General features: G+C 37.0%; 1 protein-coding gene across 2 annotated transcripts; it reads right to left on the bottom strand.

The window, feature by feature from the left end:
* Window positions 1-8,730: 8,730 nt before the first annotated feature.
* Window positions 8,731-14,026, bottom strand: LOC109007644 (beta-glucosidase BoGH3B-like). 2 transcript variants are annotated; one of them, XM_018987401.2, is made up of 9 exons: window positions 13,676-14,026; window positions 13,338-13,548; window positions 12,611-12,701; window positions 12,082-12,227; window positions 11,403-11,646; window positions 11,192-11,296; window positions 10,919-11,101; window positions 10,457-10,658; window positions 8,731-9,631 (listed from the first exon to the last, which is right to left on the bottom strand). In XM_018987401.2, the coding sequence occupies exons 1-9, from the start codon at window positions 13,845-13,847 to the stop codon at window positions 9,138-9,140; spliced, it is 1,848 nt and encodes a 615-aa protein (XP_018842946.2). In that variant the 5' UTR covers window positions 13,848-14,026; the 3' UTR covers window positions 8,731-9,137. The 2 variants fall into 2 exon arrangements, with proteins under 2 accessions (XP_018842946.2, XP_018842947.1); XM_018987402.2 differs by lacking the exon at window positions 8,731-9,631 and adding an exon at window positions 10,143-10,254 and having other exon boundaries at window positions 13,676-13,982.
* Window positions 14,027-14,647: the final 621 nt, after the last annotated feature.

The raw sequence follows: 14,647 nt of genomic DNA, 5'->3' as shown, positions 1-14,647 counted from the left end.
TTCATATTTTTTTTATATATTTAAATATTTTTAAAAAATAAAAAAATAAAAAAATATATTTAAAATCAGTTTTTTAATTATTAAATAAAAAAATAAAAAAATGTTTTTTTGACCGACGGTTAAATAGAGTGGTCTAAATGGAAAGGAAAGTAGTTTTATTCCTTTTCTTATTCTCGCAATGATTGGTCCCAACTCTCATTCGCTTACTTTGGTTTGTGAATCGTTCTACGTACATTCCTATGAGAGGACTCCTTGAAAGTGACCAAATTATCCCCATTTCTAGACTTGAATTGACTATATTATCCTTTTCTTTCTAAACGCCTCAAACTTTCATGTAAATTTCTATAAAATTCTCTGGCTTTTGTCACTTCCTATCTCTCTTCTTCAGAGATGGTATGCTTATCTTCCCCAGAAAAGATGAAGTCATAATCGGATGGTCCAAAAGACACTAAATCTAGATCTATATTCTTTTCTTTTTCAAAGGCTTCTTTGTGACTTCAGATTTATTGTTTATGAAAAATTGAAATTCAAGTAAAAATGTTATTCGTCCAACGGATGATTTTTATAACTATTTATTTCATTACTTTTTCTGGTTTAATTCTAACTAGTTTTGAATAAGTTCTAGGGCATATTTGAGATTTTTTTTTTCTTTCTTTGGGCTCTTTTTGTTTTTTGATTTCTTTGCTGAAACAAATCGATCATAAGAAATTTTTGTCACCTCATTCGGATGAGGATTATGTGATTTCATATGAAGAAAATGAGGTATCAAATGGTTGGAAAGAGGAGGATGAGGAATATATGCAAGATGGAGAAAATGAATTAGTGGAGAGAGAGAGGAGTGATTATATGAAAGGGAGCAGACGAGGTTCACGGAAAAAGATTTCGATAACAATTTCATCTAAGAAAGCGATTTTTCTCGAGGAAGGAAGGGATTCCAACTACTTGTTTTCACTTTTACTAATGAAGCGTAGCGTTTCATTTAGGCCTGTAAAGCAGTCTTCAAATTAGACCTGCAAATAGAATTTTTCTTTATTTTTATTGTATCCGCTTAATGATTGGTCAATTTTTTTTCAATCTTGTGATTTCAATTTTGATATTCCAATTCTTTTTTCATTATTCCATCCATCCTGCCAATTAACAAATCACGTATGCCAAGCCAACAATTAAAAGAAAGAATTATGCTATATAAAGTTATATTTTTATATTTTTTATGTATTCTATTAATATAATTGGTTAAAATAGTTATTTTATATTAAAAAATGATGCAGCAAATTACATTAGAGAAATATGTAAAAATCACTTTATGATAAATTTTTCTAAAAAAAGAATGAAAAAAAAACAAAATTGAAACAAGATTTTAATATTTAAAAATAATAGTCACCTAACTCTCTTGTGAGATTTAAGAATTTTTTAAAACCACGATGTTCACACCTCTTAAAAGTATTTTTATTGACTTGGTCAGAGGAGCAGATTGATCAAAACTTATATAATTTATGTCAAAAAAATTTATATTAAATTAGATAAATTTAAAATAATTCAGATATTTACTATATAATGATTGGCTAAAGATAAAGGACTGCAATTAATATATTAAATATTAAAATATTAATTTTTCACTACAACCAAACGCGGGAAAGGCTATCAACCACGCGGGAAAGCACTCACTTCATTTCACCACCCGTAAAACTCTCTTCTCTCTCTCACTCCCACTCCCGATTCGCAGAAGTTGCGCCCCTCCACACTCTCTCCCTCTCTCAGTCCCACTCCCGATCTGTAAGTGATTTATTGCATTTTTTTAAGCTCTCAGTTTTTCTTACTTTCTTGATCTCGAAATTTCTTACTCCACTCGCTCTCTCTCTCTCTCTCTCTCTCTCTCTCTATCTCTCTATCTCCCACTCCCACTCCCACTCCCACTCCCACTCCCGATCTGTAATTACTTTCTTGAGTAATTTTTTTACTCCACTCTCTCTTTCTTCTGCTTGATAACTCATCTCCAAGGAGTATTCGGCATGGGTATTCGGCTTGATTTCTGGTTGAGTTTTGTATGAATTTCTGCATAGGAATTTCTGGTTGATGGGAAATGGGTATTCGGCGTGTCTCTTTTGTATCGAATTGGATTCGAGTGGAGAAATGAAGAGTATTAAATTATTATTATTTAAAAAAAAAAAATCTTATATAAAAGAGAGTATTAATCCGTTTTTAGGATATAATAAATATAGTAATACACTTCGTTAGTTTGGAGAAACGGTGGTTTTTACCAACTAATTACACAGATCACAATGATTAGGAACATCACCCTCTCTAACGTATCTCGGCGTAGTGTTCCATAGGAAATGGGTATTCGCCATGAATTTCTGGTTGAATTTTGGTTGATTTTGGTTTTTGATTTGCAGTAGGAAATGGTTGATTTTGAACATCTTTGTCGGGAAATATAGATCTGAGATGGATGCTTTTAATATTAATTTAATTAGAATATAATTATTATTAATATTAAATTAGTAAAATTATAAAATGTGATACAAATAAATTAAATAAAAAAATTATTAATTTATTAATATTTTATTATTATATAGAGAGTGAATGGCTAATCTAATGTAATGATTGAATTTAAATAGAATAAGTAAATATAAAAAAAAATATGATATTGACTAAATTTTGAAGATACATTTAACCAAACTAATGATGGTCTTATATATATTCATCTCTTCATTTCAACTAAAACCTTATGCTTATCTCTCTTTTCTTCTCTTTCTCTCTTGTCCTCAGCTGATAGCAACTACTCAGCCTCACAAACCTCTTTCTTTGAGTCTCTCATGCTTGTCTTCGTCAAGCTTTGTGAGTTGTCTAGGCATCCTAATTTCTGGATGTTGTCTTCGTCATTGACCTCGATTTCTCTCTCAAAAATATTTTCTAGGCATCCTAATTTTTGCGAGTTGTTTCCTCTCTCATGCTTGTATTTCTTTGAGTCTCTCGCACTTTTTTCGATACGGCCAGTCCCTAGGGGTGCAGATATGAAAATTGTTGGATGTTGTTTAGAATCTTTGGATATTGTTTGGATGATGAAAAAGTGGTAAGAAAATTGAAAAAAAAAAGACTTAACTTTGAGTCGGAATCCGTTACGATTCGAAGTCATAGTCGGAGCTCAACTTGACTTTCGACTTTGGTTGGAGTCGGAAGTTGGAATTGGACATTCCGACTCCGACGAAGCCCAACCCTAGATGTCACCTTCCTTTCTTTGAGATTAAGGGTGTAACATGATCACCATTTCACTTTAGCTTATTTTAAAGATTAAGGTTTTCTTAATCTAAAAGTTCTTTTGTTTATAAATTTAAGTCAAATTTAAATTGTATTTGTTTTATTTTTATTGACACGTGCTTATCTTATGTTTGTGCTTACGTGGTGTAAGCTTCATTAGTGAGATCTTAAACCAATGGGAAGTAAAAATTTTAAAATTACAGTAATTACGTTTGGATTTTGATAAATTATCTCAATTCATCTCATCATTATAACTTTTTTAAAATTTCACACAAAATACAATAAATAATTCAATTTTTTTAAATTTTAATTCAACTTTTTTAAATTTTAAAGTAATAATAATATTAAAAAATAATATTCTAACAATATTTTATTCAACTTTTAACTTATCTCCCTGGCACAATGTTAATGATATTTACTTAACATCCTGAAATATATCAGGGAATTTGATATTGTAATAGATGAGATCCAAAATAATAAGCTTAGCATGAAGAGTCCATCCTCCTCCCATATATAAACAGCTGAGCATAGCCAAACTGCTTTAAATCTTATTCAACAAACCACAAACCATCTTCCACAAAAGGCATCCCATGTGCTGTGCTAAAACAAGCTAAGGCTTCGTTTGGATCTCAAACTTATCTCAACTTATCATTACAACTTTTTCAAATCTCAATACAAAATATAATAAACGATTCAACTTTTTCAAATCTTAAAATAATAATAATATTAAAAAATAATATTCTAACAATATTTTATCATCTTAACTCAATTCAACTCAACTCATTTCAACATCCAAACACAACCTAAATGAATTTGCACAGAAAGTGTTTGAATAAAGTTCTAGATGAACTTCCTCAAGAGAATTCTCTTTTCATTTTACAGAATCTGTTTTCCACACACATTACAATAAATCCAAGGTCAGTATATATAGACCTTTCCATAACAGATTTTGCAGAGTATTACCATACATCATTTGACACCTGGCTAGGCTAGTTTATTACAAGGAAATTCTTTAGATGTATTCTCAACTTATTCTAAAAGAGTCTTTGGAGGCACACACGTCTGCTGCCTTAATATCCCCCCGCGATTCAAGCGGTACTGCAGTAAGTGTAAGGCTTGATCGAAGTTGTAAATACTGAGGCGTTGAGAGTGGTTTGGTGAGAATATCAGCTATCTGATCTTTGCTAGACACGAATGACACTTGTAGAGATTTAGCCGCCACCCTTTCACGTACAAAATGATAGTCCAACTCAACATGTTTGATCCGAGAGTGCATAACTGGATTCATGGACAGGTAGGTGGCTCCAAGGTTGTCACACCATAGTGTAGGAGGAGAAGAAAGAAAGACACCAAGTTCTCCTAAAAGAGACTGCAACCAAAGAAGCTCACAAGCAGTATTAGCAACAGATTTGTACTCGGCTTCAGTAGAAGATCGAGCAACAGTGGGCTGTTTCTTGGATCCCCAAGAAATCAAGTGATTCCCAAAATAGACACAAAAACCACCTGTGGATCGGCGATCATCAGGGCATCCAGCCCAATCAGCATCAGAGAAGGCAGCTAGTTGATGAGAGGGAGTGGGGGAAAAATGCAAGCCTAGATACCGAGTGTTATTAAGATAGCGCAAAATGCGCTTGACAGCTGTCCAATGAGGAAGACTAGGATAGTGCATAAATTGGCACACACGATTCACAGCAAATGATATATCAGGACCAGTAAAAGCAAGATACTGTAGGCTGCCAACAACACTACGATACCACTGAGGATCCTCAAAAGTGGAACCATCAAAAGCAGTCAATTTTTCTGAGGTGGACATAGGAGTTGAAACAGACTTAGAATTATGCATGTTGGTTTTGTGCAACAAGTCAGAAATATATTTAGACTGAGATAAATAAAGACCAGAAGTGTGCCGAAACACTTCAATACCGAGGAAATAATGCAGAGAACCGAGATCCTTTACAGGAAATGAAGCTCGTAGAGCAGCAATAAAATCAGAAATAACAAGTGCACTGGATCCAGTCACAATAATATCATCAACATAAACAAGGATAAACAGACAATCTAATTTAGTACGCATGATAAACAATGATGAATCAGAGGAAGAACTACGAAATCCTAAAGACAACAGTTTATCACTAAGCTTTGCGAACCAGGCTCTAGGAGCCTGTTTCAGACCATAAATTGATTTTTGTAACTTACAGTCGTGCTGAGGAAAATCGGGATGCACAAACCCAGGTGGCTGTTTCATGTACACGTCCTCTTCAAGGTCACCGTGAAGGAATGCATTCTGTATATCCAGTTGATGAAGTGCCCAGTTAGATGAAATAGCCAGAGAAAGAAGGAGCCGAATAGTCATAGGTTTTACAACCGGACTAAATGTCTCGATGTAGTCAAGACCTAGTTGCTGATGAAACCCCTGAGCCACAAGTCTAGCTTTGCGACGCTCAAGTGTTCCATCCGCACGCCTTTTAGTCTTTAAAACCTACTTGGACCCGAGAAGATTATAAGCAGAAGAGGGAGAAACAAGTTTCCAGGTTTGATTGTGGAGGAGAGCGTCGAGCTCAGTGGCCATGGCAGTACGCCATTCAAGATGTTTGGAAGCTTCGGAGAAAGATGAAGGTTCTTCAGGGACAGATGATGATGAAGAAACAGAGGTAAGAGAAGCCGTGGGTTTGGAAGGAGGCCAGGGAATAGTCCCATCTGTTCGATGAAGAGGACGGAGATTATTTGTTTGGGACCTCGTGACCATGGAGTGTTGGTGAGGTGCAGAAATATTGATAAGAGGATTGACACACGGGAAAGAAGACGAAGACTCAGTGGCGGCAGAGTTAGGGTTTGTTGGAGACGAAACATCAGGACCCAGGAGAGGCTGAGTGATGATTGGGCTTAGACGAGATGTGTGTGTAGTAGAGTAAGAAGGGTCTGGAGAGGAAATTGAGTCAGTGGGCTGCGTAGAGACAACAGGCTGAGAGGATATGGGCTGGGAAGTTATGGTCTGAATTAATGAAGGGGATGTAAAAATTGAATCCGTTGAAGGAACAAGCGGAAGACCCAATGTGTTGATGGAGTTATGAGGACCTGTTGACTGAGATGTATGCGTGGACCGAGAGAAGGGAAAACTCGTTTCATCAAAGAGAACGTCTCTAGAAATATAGCGACGGCCAGACTCAATATGAAAACAAATATACCCCTTATGATCTGAGCTATATCCCAAAAACACACACTGTTTAGAACGAAAATCTAATTTATGATGATTATAAGGCCGTAAATTAGGCCAACATGCTGAACCAAAAACACGAAGAAAAGAATAATCTGGTGTTGTTCCCATTAAAATTTCAAAAGGAGATTTATTTTTAAGAACAAGAGTGGGCATTCGATTTATTAAATATGTGGCAGTTTGAAAAGCCTCAGCCCAATGGATATGAGGGACCATGGCATGAGAAAGAAGAGACAAGCCTGTTTCAACAATGTGACGATGACGTCTTTCGACACTACCATTTTGTTGATGGGAATAGGGGCATGTGAGTCGATGATGAATGCCCATTTTGAAAAAGACAGGATGAAGGGGTCGAAACTCACTCCCCCCATCTGTCTGAACCGAAAGAATTTTGGAAGAAAATTGCGTAGTGACGTAGTTTAGAAATGCTAAAATGATAGCAGTAACATTAGATTTTAATTGCATAGGAAAACACCAGATGAACTTGGAATAATCATCAACAATGGACAAGAAGTAACGAGTCCCTTTAGTAGATAAAACTGAGGCAGGACCCCATACATCCATGAACATTAATTGAAAAGGAAAAGTGGAACGTGTGGGTGAGGCAGGATGAGGAAGAGCATGAGCTTTTGAAGAGGAGCATGCCGAACATGGAGTCAGAGCGATGCTGGTGGTGAGAGGTAGACTAAACCGTTGAAGAATCAAGGAAGTGGTACGAGACGAAGGATGACCCAACCTGGAGTGCCAAAGTTGAGCAGAAGTTCGAACTGCAGAGAAAACTTTCGGTGAGGGAGAAGAGGGCACTGCAGCCGCATGGAACACATATAATCCATCTTCAACGGGCCCCTGAAGTAGTGTTTCCTGGGTACATGCATCCTTCACAAGAAAAAAAGATGAATGAAACTCAAAAATTACATTGTTGTCATGACAAAATTGCCGTACAGAAAGAAGATTGCGAGAGATAGAAGGAACATGTAGAAGATTTGTGAGAAGAAAATTGCCAGTGTTTGAACTGAAATGAGCGGAGCCAACATTCTGGATGGGAATACTAGAGCCATCTCCAATGCTTACTTGATCTGATCCCTGATAAACACTTGAATCCACATTAAGATTATTAATATCAGCAGTAAAATGATGTGTTGCTGCGGTGTCCGGGAACCATGTATGCGAAGAAGAAGGAGATGCGGTAAGAGCAGAATAATTAGCAGCAAAGGTAGCAGGAGGGGGAGTCGGATAGGAGTGGTCATATCTATGATAACAAGCAGCGGCCACATGTCCTGGTTTGTTACAAACCTGACACATAGGATGAGAGTCAGAACGTGGTGAGAAATATTGAGGTGTTTGTTGCGGTGGGCGTGGAGCAGGAAGGATTCCCCTGCCAAAACCACGACCGCATCCTCGTCCCCCATGGAAATTGTTCCCACGACCTCGCCAATAATTATTGGGACTTTGAATTTTAGTGGTATTATGAGCAGCTATGGTGGTGCCAGAAAGCAGAGACTGAGTTTGATGGGAGACCCTAGACTCATGGTTCAAAAGATAGCTAAAGAGCTGGTGGGGAGATAAAGCATCTGGGCGAGTGGTCAAGGAGGTGACTAGACTTTCATAGTCAGTACCCAGTCCTGCTAGAAGATAAATCGCAAGTTCAGAATCATCTAGAGGATGACCAGCAGCACTTAAAGTGGAAGCAAGAGACCTTGCTTTATTGTAACAATCTGTGATAGACTCGGCACCTTTCTTTAGAGTAGCTAGCTGATACTTGGTATGGATGAGATGTGCTGAAGACTTGGCAGCAAACAGATTTTGTAACGTCGTCCAAACCTCACAGGAGGTAGAACAGTCCAAAACTTGTGCCAAGACCGAATCAGACAAAGACGAATTTATGGTGGACACTATCAATTTATCCTGTAAATGCCACTGAAGATGAGCCGGATTGGATTTATCATCAAGCAGAGCAGGAGGCCGAGGGAAGGAACCATCAACATATCGAAAAAGTTGATGCCCTTCAAGGTAAGGAACAATTTGAGCTTTCCATAAAAGAAAGTTATCAATTGTAAGCTTGATGTTGATGTAATTAGATGCATTGGTGAGAGGATTGAGAGTTTTGTTTGAGGAAGACATGAGTAATGAAGGAGAGAAAAAAAAAAAAAAAAAATTTGAGAAAGAGTAAAGAAAATTAGGACGTGAGTTCGTTTTGGCTCTTTGATACCATGCTAAAACAAGCTAAATGAATTTGCACAGAAAGTGTTTGAATAAAGTTCTAGATGAACTTCCTCAAGAGAATTCTCTTTTCATTTCACAGAATCTGTTTTCCACACACATTACAATAAATCCATGGTCAGTATATATAGACCTTTCCGTAACAGATTTTGCAGAGTATTACCATACATCATTTGACACCTGGCTAGGCTAGTTTATTACAAGGAAATTCTTCAGATGTATTCTCAACTTATTCTAAAAGAGTCTTTGGAGGCACACACGTCTGCTGCCTTAATATGCTGTTCACAGGGCAATAACTAGAACTAGAAGCCAATGGAAATACAGAAAAGAGTACATACAACATTATTGTCATACCAGTGGAAAAATCTATTCAAGAGCCAACTGCAGCACTGCTTCTGCTTTAAGTGACTCAGATAAACTATATATATATATATATGAACCAACTTTATCAGTTTGGAGATTTCTCCTTGTTGCATGTCAACCCAAAGCCTAGTGAGAATAGAGGGTCACATGCGTTCATTTCAGCATGCAAGGGCAGCTGCTCGACCCTTTTAAACCATGTCACTGGCAGCCTGCCCTCAAAGTCATGATCCCCAAAGACAACATCTGCAATTCCTCCTCCTTCACTTCCAGGCAACCAAGCAGCAATCAGAGCATCTGTCTTCTCCAAAAGCCATGGCTCAAGAACTAAGGGTCTTCCAGATACCAGAATTGCCAATGTGGGGATACAGCCAGCAACTGAACTTAATAAGTCAGCTCCATCAAAAGGGATTACAAGCTCCGAATTGTCACCAAGTATCTCTGCATAGGGTTCTTCCCCAACAGCTACAATTGCATAAGAGAAATCCCGATGTGCTAAGGTGTCTGCCGATGGATATTGCTCATAAACTACTTCTGTTTCATTTCCAACTGCTTCTTTAATTGCATCCAAGATAGTTGTGCCTAAAATGAATTGACATCATGAGTTCATCGCCATCGTGCTTCCAACACATCTATAACATATATAATTTTCTTCGAAACAGAACTTTCGCTCCTGTTGAGCCACATGATGAGTTTTATAACTTAATTGTTTAAACTTAAAATAATTTTGAAGTTTAAAGTTTTGTGACCATTCATTATTTTCTAATTTTATTTTTCAATCCAAAAAATATCTTCAGTTTTTGGTCCAATCCAAGAAATGCCCCCCCACCAGATCCTAAGGACTGACTCTCATGGATTACTTTGTGGCTGACCTGCAGCTTAAAAAAACAGTCATCCACTACCAGATGAGGAAAACAAGCAGAAAACTTCGGTTGGCATGCAGGCAACTTCCCCTGCACAAGCTGTCAAGCTGTGCACACTAGGCTGAGCCCACCAAGGAACCAATACAAAGTAATTATGATGCTGCAGTTGCGGATAGATTCTCCATGTTAGCTGCCGTTTGTAGTGATGGAATAGATTCACCATGCTTCGACTTAAAATGATCAATCAACCAACCCCAACATTGGAGACGCCAAGCAGCTCTCCTCCTCTGAACCATTCAAACTAGGTATGGACAACCTCATTTAAGGAGACTCGTTGACTGTCTGTGTTGCCATACATGCCATACAAAACCCAGGGATAACCAAAGATTGGAAAATATTTCCCATCATAACTGATATAGTTAGTGAGTATCACAGTGATTCTAAAGAAACAAATCAGTCTTACAAAGCTAAATATGTTTTCACTCTTATGGTGAAAGTCAACGTATTGCTTAATACTTTTAACATTAACAACATAATTACATACCAATTGCAATGTTGCCGCTGCTTCCTTTCCAATCAGCTGTCCACCCACCACACTGATATCCAAGATCATCTGCATGTGTCCCAGCAACAAGAATTCTTTTCGCATTTCTATCCAATGGAAGAAAAGGGTTCTTCGGATCCTTTCCATTTTTCAAAAGAACCAAAGACTTGCGGACTGCTTCACGTGCTAAATCTCTGTGCAGCTGCAGAAAATTTCGATTGCCAAACTTTTATCTCAGTTTTTAAGTACTAAATCAGTCAAGTTTGATGGTATGGTTAGTTGCTAACTGAAAGCATTTGATATCTTTTAAATAATTAGAGTTTCTAATGCGTTTTCACGTTAATATAGGGAGAGAGGACTGATTCAGCTTAACGAATAAAGGGAAAGTTTTTGCATCTTCCGAAGATCGTGCAGATGCCAAAAATGTCAGCACCACCATTTGCTAAATGTTTCAAAAGTCACCTTGCATCCAACTGTATCAAGCACAGATCTATTCGCGAAAGGAAATTCAAAAAGACTGGCAGCAAACTTCACTCTAAGTATCCGTTCAACAGCATCATCGATCCTTGCCATTTGTATCTCCCCTGATTCAACCAGAAATGTCAAATCCTCCACAAACAGTTCGTATCTGTAAGGCACCATCACCTGCATCTTTTCTCAGTCAGGCAAAGAAGATATAAATAAATGAAGAAACTTTGTTATAGATTTTGGAATTGGAGTTCAATGAATCTATACCATGTCTATTCCAGCATTAATAGCAGAGGAAATACAGTAACGATAGTTTGAGCCACGAGGTTCGCTAAGTCTGTCAAGTCCTCTCCAGTCAGAAATTACAACACCCTGCAGCAGAATATTTTCCCAAGATTTATCTAGATGTGCAGAAACTATAATCTCAGAACCCCAACAAAATAAATATGAGTTATACAAGTAATATCAAGACTTTTACCTTAAAACCGAGCTTATCTTTCAAGATTTCTGTCAAGAGAAAATGGTCTGCATGCAGTTTACGCCCATTCCAGCTAGAATAGGATGCCATAATAGTGGAAACTCCCCGAGAAATACAGTCCAGATAAGGTGCCATATGTATCCTTTCTAATTCCTCGTATGATAATATAGTATTCCCCTCATTTATTCCTCCTTCCGTACCCCCATCCCCTACAAAATGCTTTGCACAAGCAATAACATTGTTTCTGGAAACAAAAGTGGGATTATGAGAAAGAGTCAATCGGACGGCTGCTAACAGAGGAATTGACAATCAGGGTTTCTTTGCATTATTATGAGTATTACAAAGCTTGAAAGTATGAAGAGTTGAGTTAGTTATGTAACTATTTAAGAATCGAAATATATGAAAACGGGATAAAAAAATTTTAGATGCATAATATATGATGAGAACTGCTGCTTCTGACGTAAAGATATTACACAAAATAAACCCACAAACTGACGTGATTTTTAGAATCCGTTAGATTTTTTTTTTCCCCAGTCGCCATATGTTTTTCTCAGACATTAACAAACGTATTTAAATTGATGATGAATGTGGAATGAACTAGCTAAGGAGTAAATTTGATTAAAGATATAAGTATAGTCATTAAATAAATGCAAATAGAATATCAACAACTTTTCGCTACCTCCCAGCCACAAAAGGGTAGCCCTTTGGGTGTTTCGGGGGCGGCTGGCCCTGCAGGCCTGTGACAATGGAAGTCATCTTTCTAACAATTCCAGCGTCTTCACTGTAACTTTCATAGCACCTCCCCCATCTGGGATCCCTTGAAACCTATCAAAACTTATGTAAATCAGTTTTCCTGACTATTTCTTGTCCACAAAAGAGTGTTTAGAAGACAAACAAGTGAAAGAAGATAGAAGAATAACACCTCAGACATAACGCTAGCTAGCTTAATATCACTTGTTCATGATTTACATGTCGAGCTTCTTAACATTTAAATTAGTTTGTTAGTTCTTTACACTACAAGAGATCCCTAACTCATTGAAATGGCAGCAACATTTGAAGAGAGACATAGTCAATATTCTCCACAGATATTGAAAAGCATAAAGAACTGATAACTTCTTACAACTATAAGCCTACTGCCAAATTGCAAGCACCAACCACTTAAAACAAATAATGGCCCAGCAAAAGGTCACATTTACAGTACTACTTACAGCCACACAAGGAGCAAAAGTATAGTTAATGCCGCTAGCTCTAACTTCAAGTGCCGTTGCTTCCCCAATCTTTCGAGCCAAATCTGCATCCCTATCATAAGTTTTACAATATAAGTGGTCCTGAAGCAAAAGGGCCAAATACCTTCCATTTGGCTGCTTTGAGATTTTAACAAGAGCGGAGAAATGCATAAGGGTTAGCTGTTATAGTTCTTTGTCCTTTAACTTCCCCAGAAATGGTTTTTATCCCTACCTTTCAAAGGCTAAAGCATAAACTAAGCTGGTGGCTGATAAGATGGTCCTATGAGAAATTAAAGTACTGGTTATGGAGTACTCTGACCATTGACCTATTTATTAGTAAATTGAGATTTCAAACTGCATGCCATTTTCCATCTTTCTTCCAACAGTCTTCCATCAACTGTAATATTCATATTTAATATGAAAGGGTGGTGGATAGAATCCCATATAGATTGGAAGGGATAAGTTCCTGAAATTTATAACGATTCCAAGAGGTTGCAGTTGTAACATTTACTAGTATTTTGGGGTATAGGTCCAGATATGACTTTGATTTTCTTTGGATAGCTACAGAACAGAAAATCAAGGGATATAGCAAACTTTTTAAGGTTTTTTTCCTTTTTTTTCACAATCTTTCTTTGTTTCCTGTTCTAGTTCTGCCCAGAAGTGCCTAATAGGCTAATTATGTAAGAAACCCGGGACAGAGTCAACTAACCTTGTAGCTCCAAGGCCAATATTATGAGGAAATATGGTGGCACCATAGATACTATTGTTACCATGAATCGCATCAATCCCATATATTAAAGGTATCCCTAGCCGTGAATCAAGCGCCGACTTCTGAAACCTGTCAACCATATCGGCCCAATCCGACGACTTTGTTTTCACTTTCCCGAAGGGTCCACTCCCAGCAGCACTCATCATGCCTCCTACAGAAAATAGTCCACAAAATGTCAGCAAAACTGCAGAAACAAAACATGCACAGAAGGGCACATACACGTAACAGTAAGCAACTTCTAGACACGGGATGAGAGAGAGAGATATAGAGGTCCGTACCAATGGAAAGGTCTTTAATGGCGTCGTGGGTGGCGACACGGCGCTCAATCATCGTCATCTGGCCGACCTTCTCTTCCAATGTCATTCGAGAGAGCAGATCTTTGATGCGAGCCTCCACTGCTGCATTGGGGTCTCTGTAAACGCAATAATCCAAGACATCCACTTGGCTCATAATTCTGGTAATCCGCCTTGCTTGTCAGTGATCAGCGAGCGTACTTAAACACAGAGAGACAGCAGAAAGCAAATGAAACCGGCAGAAACGTAAAACTTAATTACTATATTCAAATCTGTGAAACTAATCGCTGGAGTTCACTGTCTTTTATAAGCGGCGGGAATGACTATATACAAGGTAGGTGGACGTGAAAAAGTTTTGTTAATTACAAAGAGAACATATTTGCGTAAGAGTGGTGCTATTCTGACGGATGTGCCCCACTCTAAATCCTTTTTTTTTTTAAATATTTTTAAATATATTTAAATTTTTTTTGAAAAAAAATATTATATATATAAATATAACTATACTAATAGTCCACTATTTAAAAAAAAATTAATATTTCAAAAAAAATTAAATACATGAAGGAGCAAATTGAGGAGATATAATACGCATTGATAAATTCTATTTGCAGTTCCTATTTGAGAACTGTATGTGCAGCATTTTATTAAATGAGAAAAAAATATCATTTTAAGAGGGATAGTTTTATAATTTTAAAAAATTTTAAAGATAAAATTGTCTAGACTTACATTACAGTCCACAAATAAGGACTGTATCTGCCACTGCTCAATAGCATTATTCTTACATGTAATGCCATGTATTCTTTTTGCAAAAAGTTAGTGAATATAAATTTATATAAAAAAATTAATTTTTAATGATAAATTTCACTCTTTTTCAAAATAAATTTACATAATTCACGATTGTATTTAATATTACTCTTACAAAAATTGGTTTGTATTTTGAAAGTTCTTGTTGTTTAGCAT

This window comes from Juglans regia, chromosome 5 (genome assembly GCF_001411555.2).
Source record: "Juglans regia cultivar Chandler chromosome 5, Walnut 2.0, whole genome shotgun sequence".
Taxonomy (NCBI): Eukaryota; Viridiplantae; Streptophyta; class Magnoliopsida; order Fagales; family Juglandaceae; genus Juglans; species Juglans regia.
The sequence above is the reverse complement of the archived record's forward strand: the minus strand, read 5'-3'. Positions and strand labels throughout refer to the sequence as shown.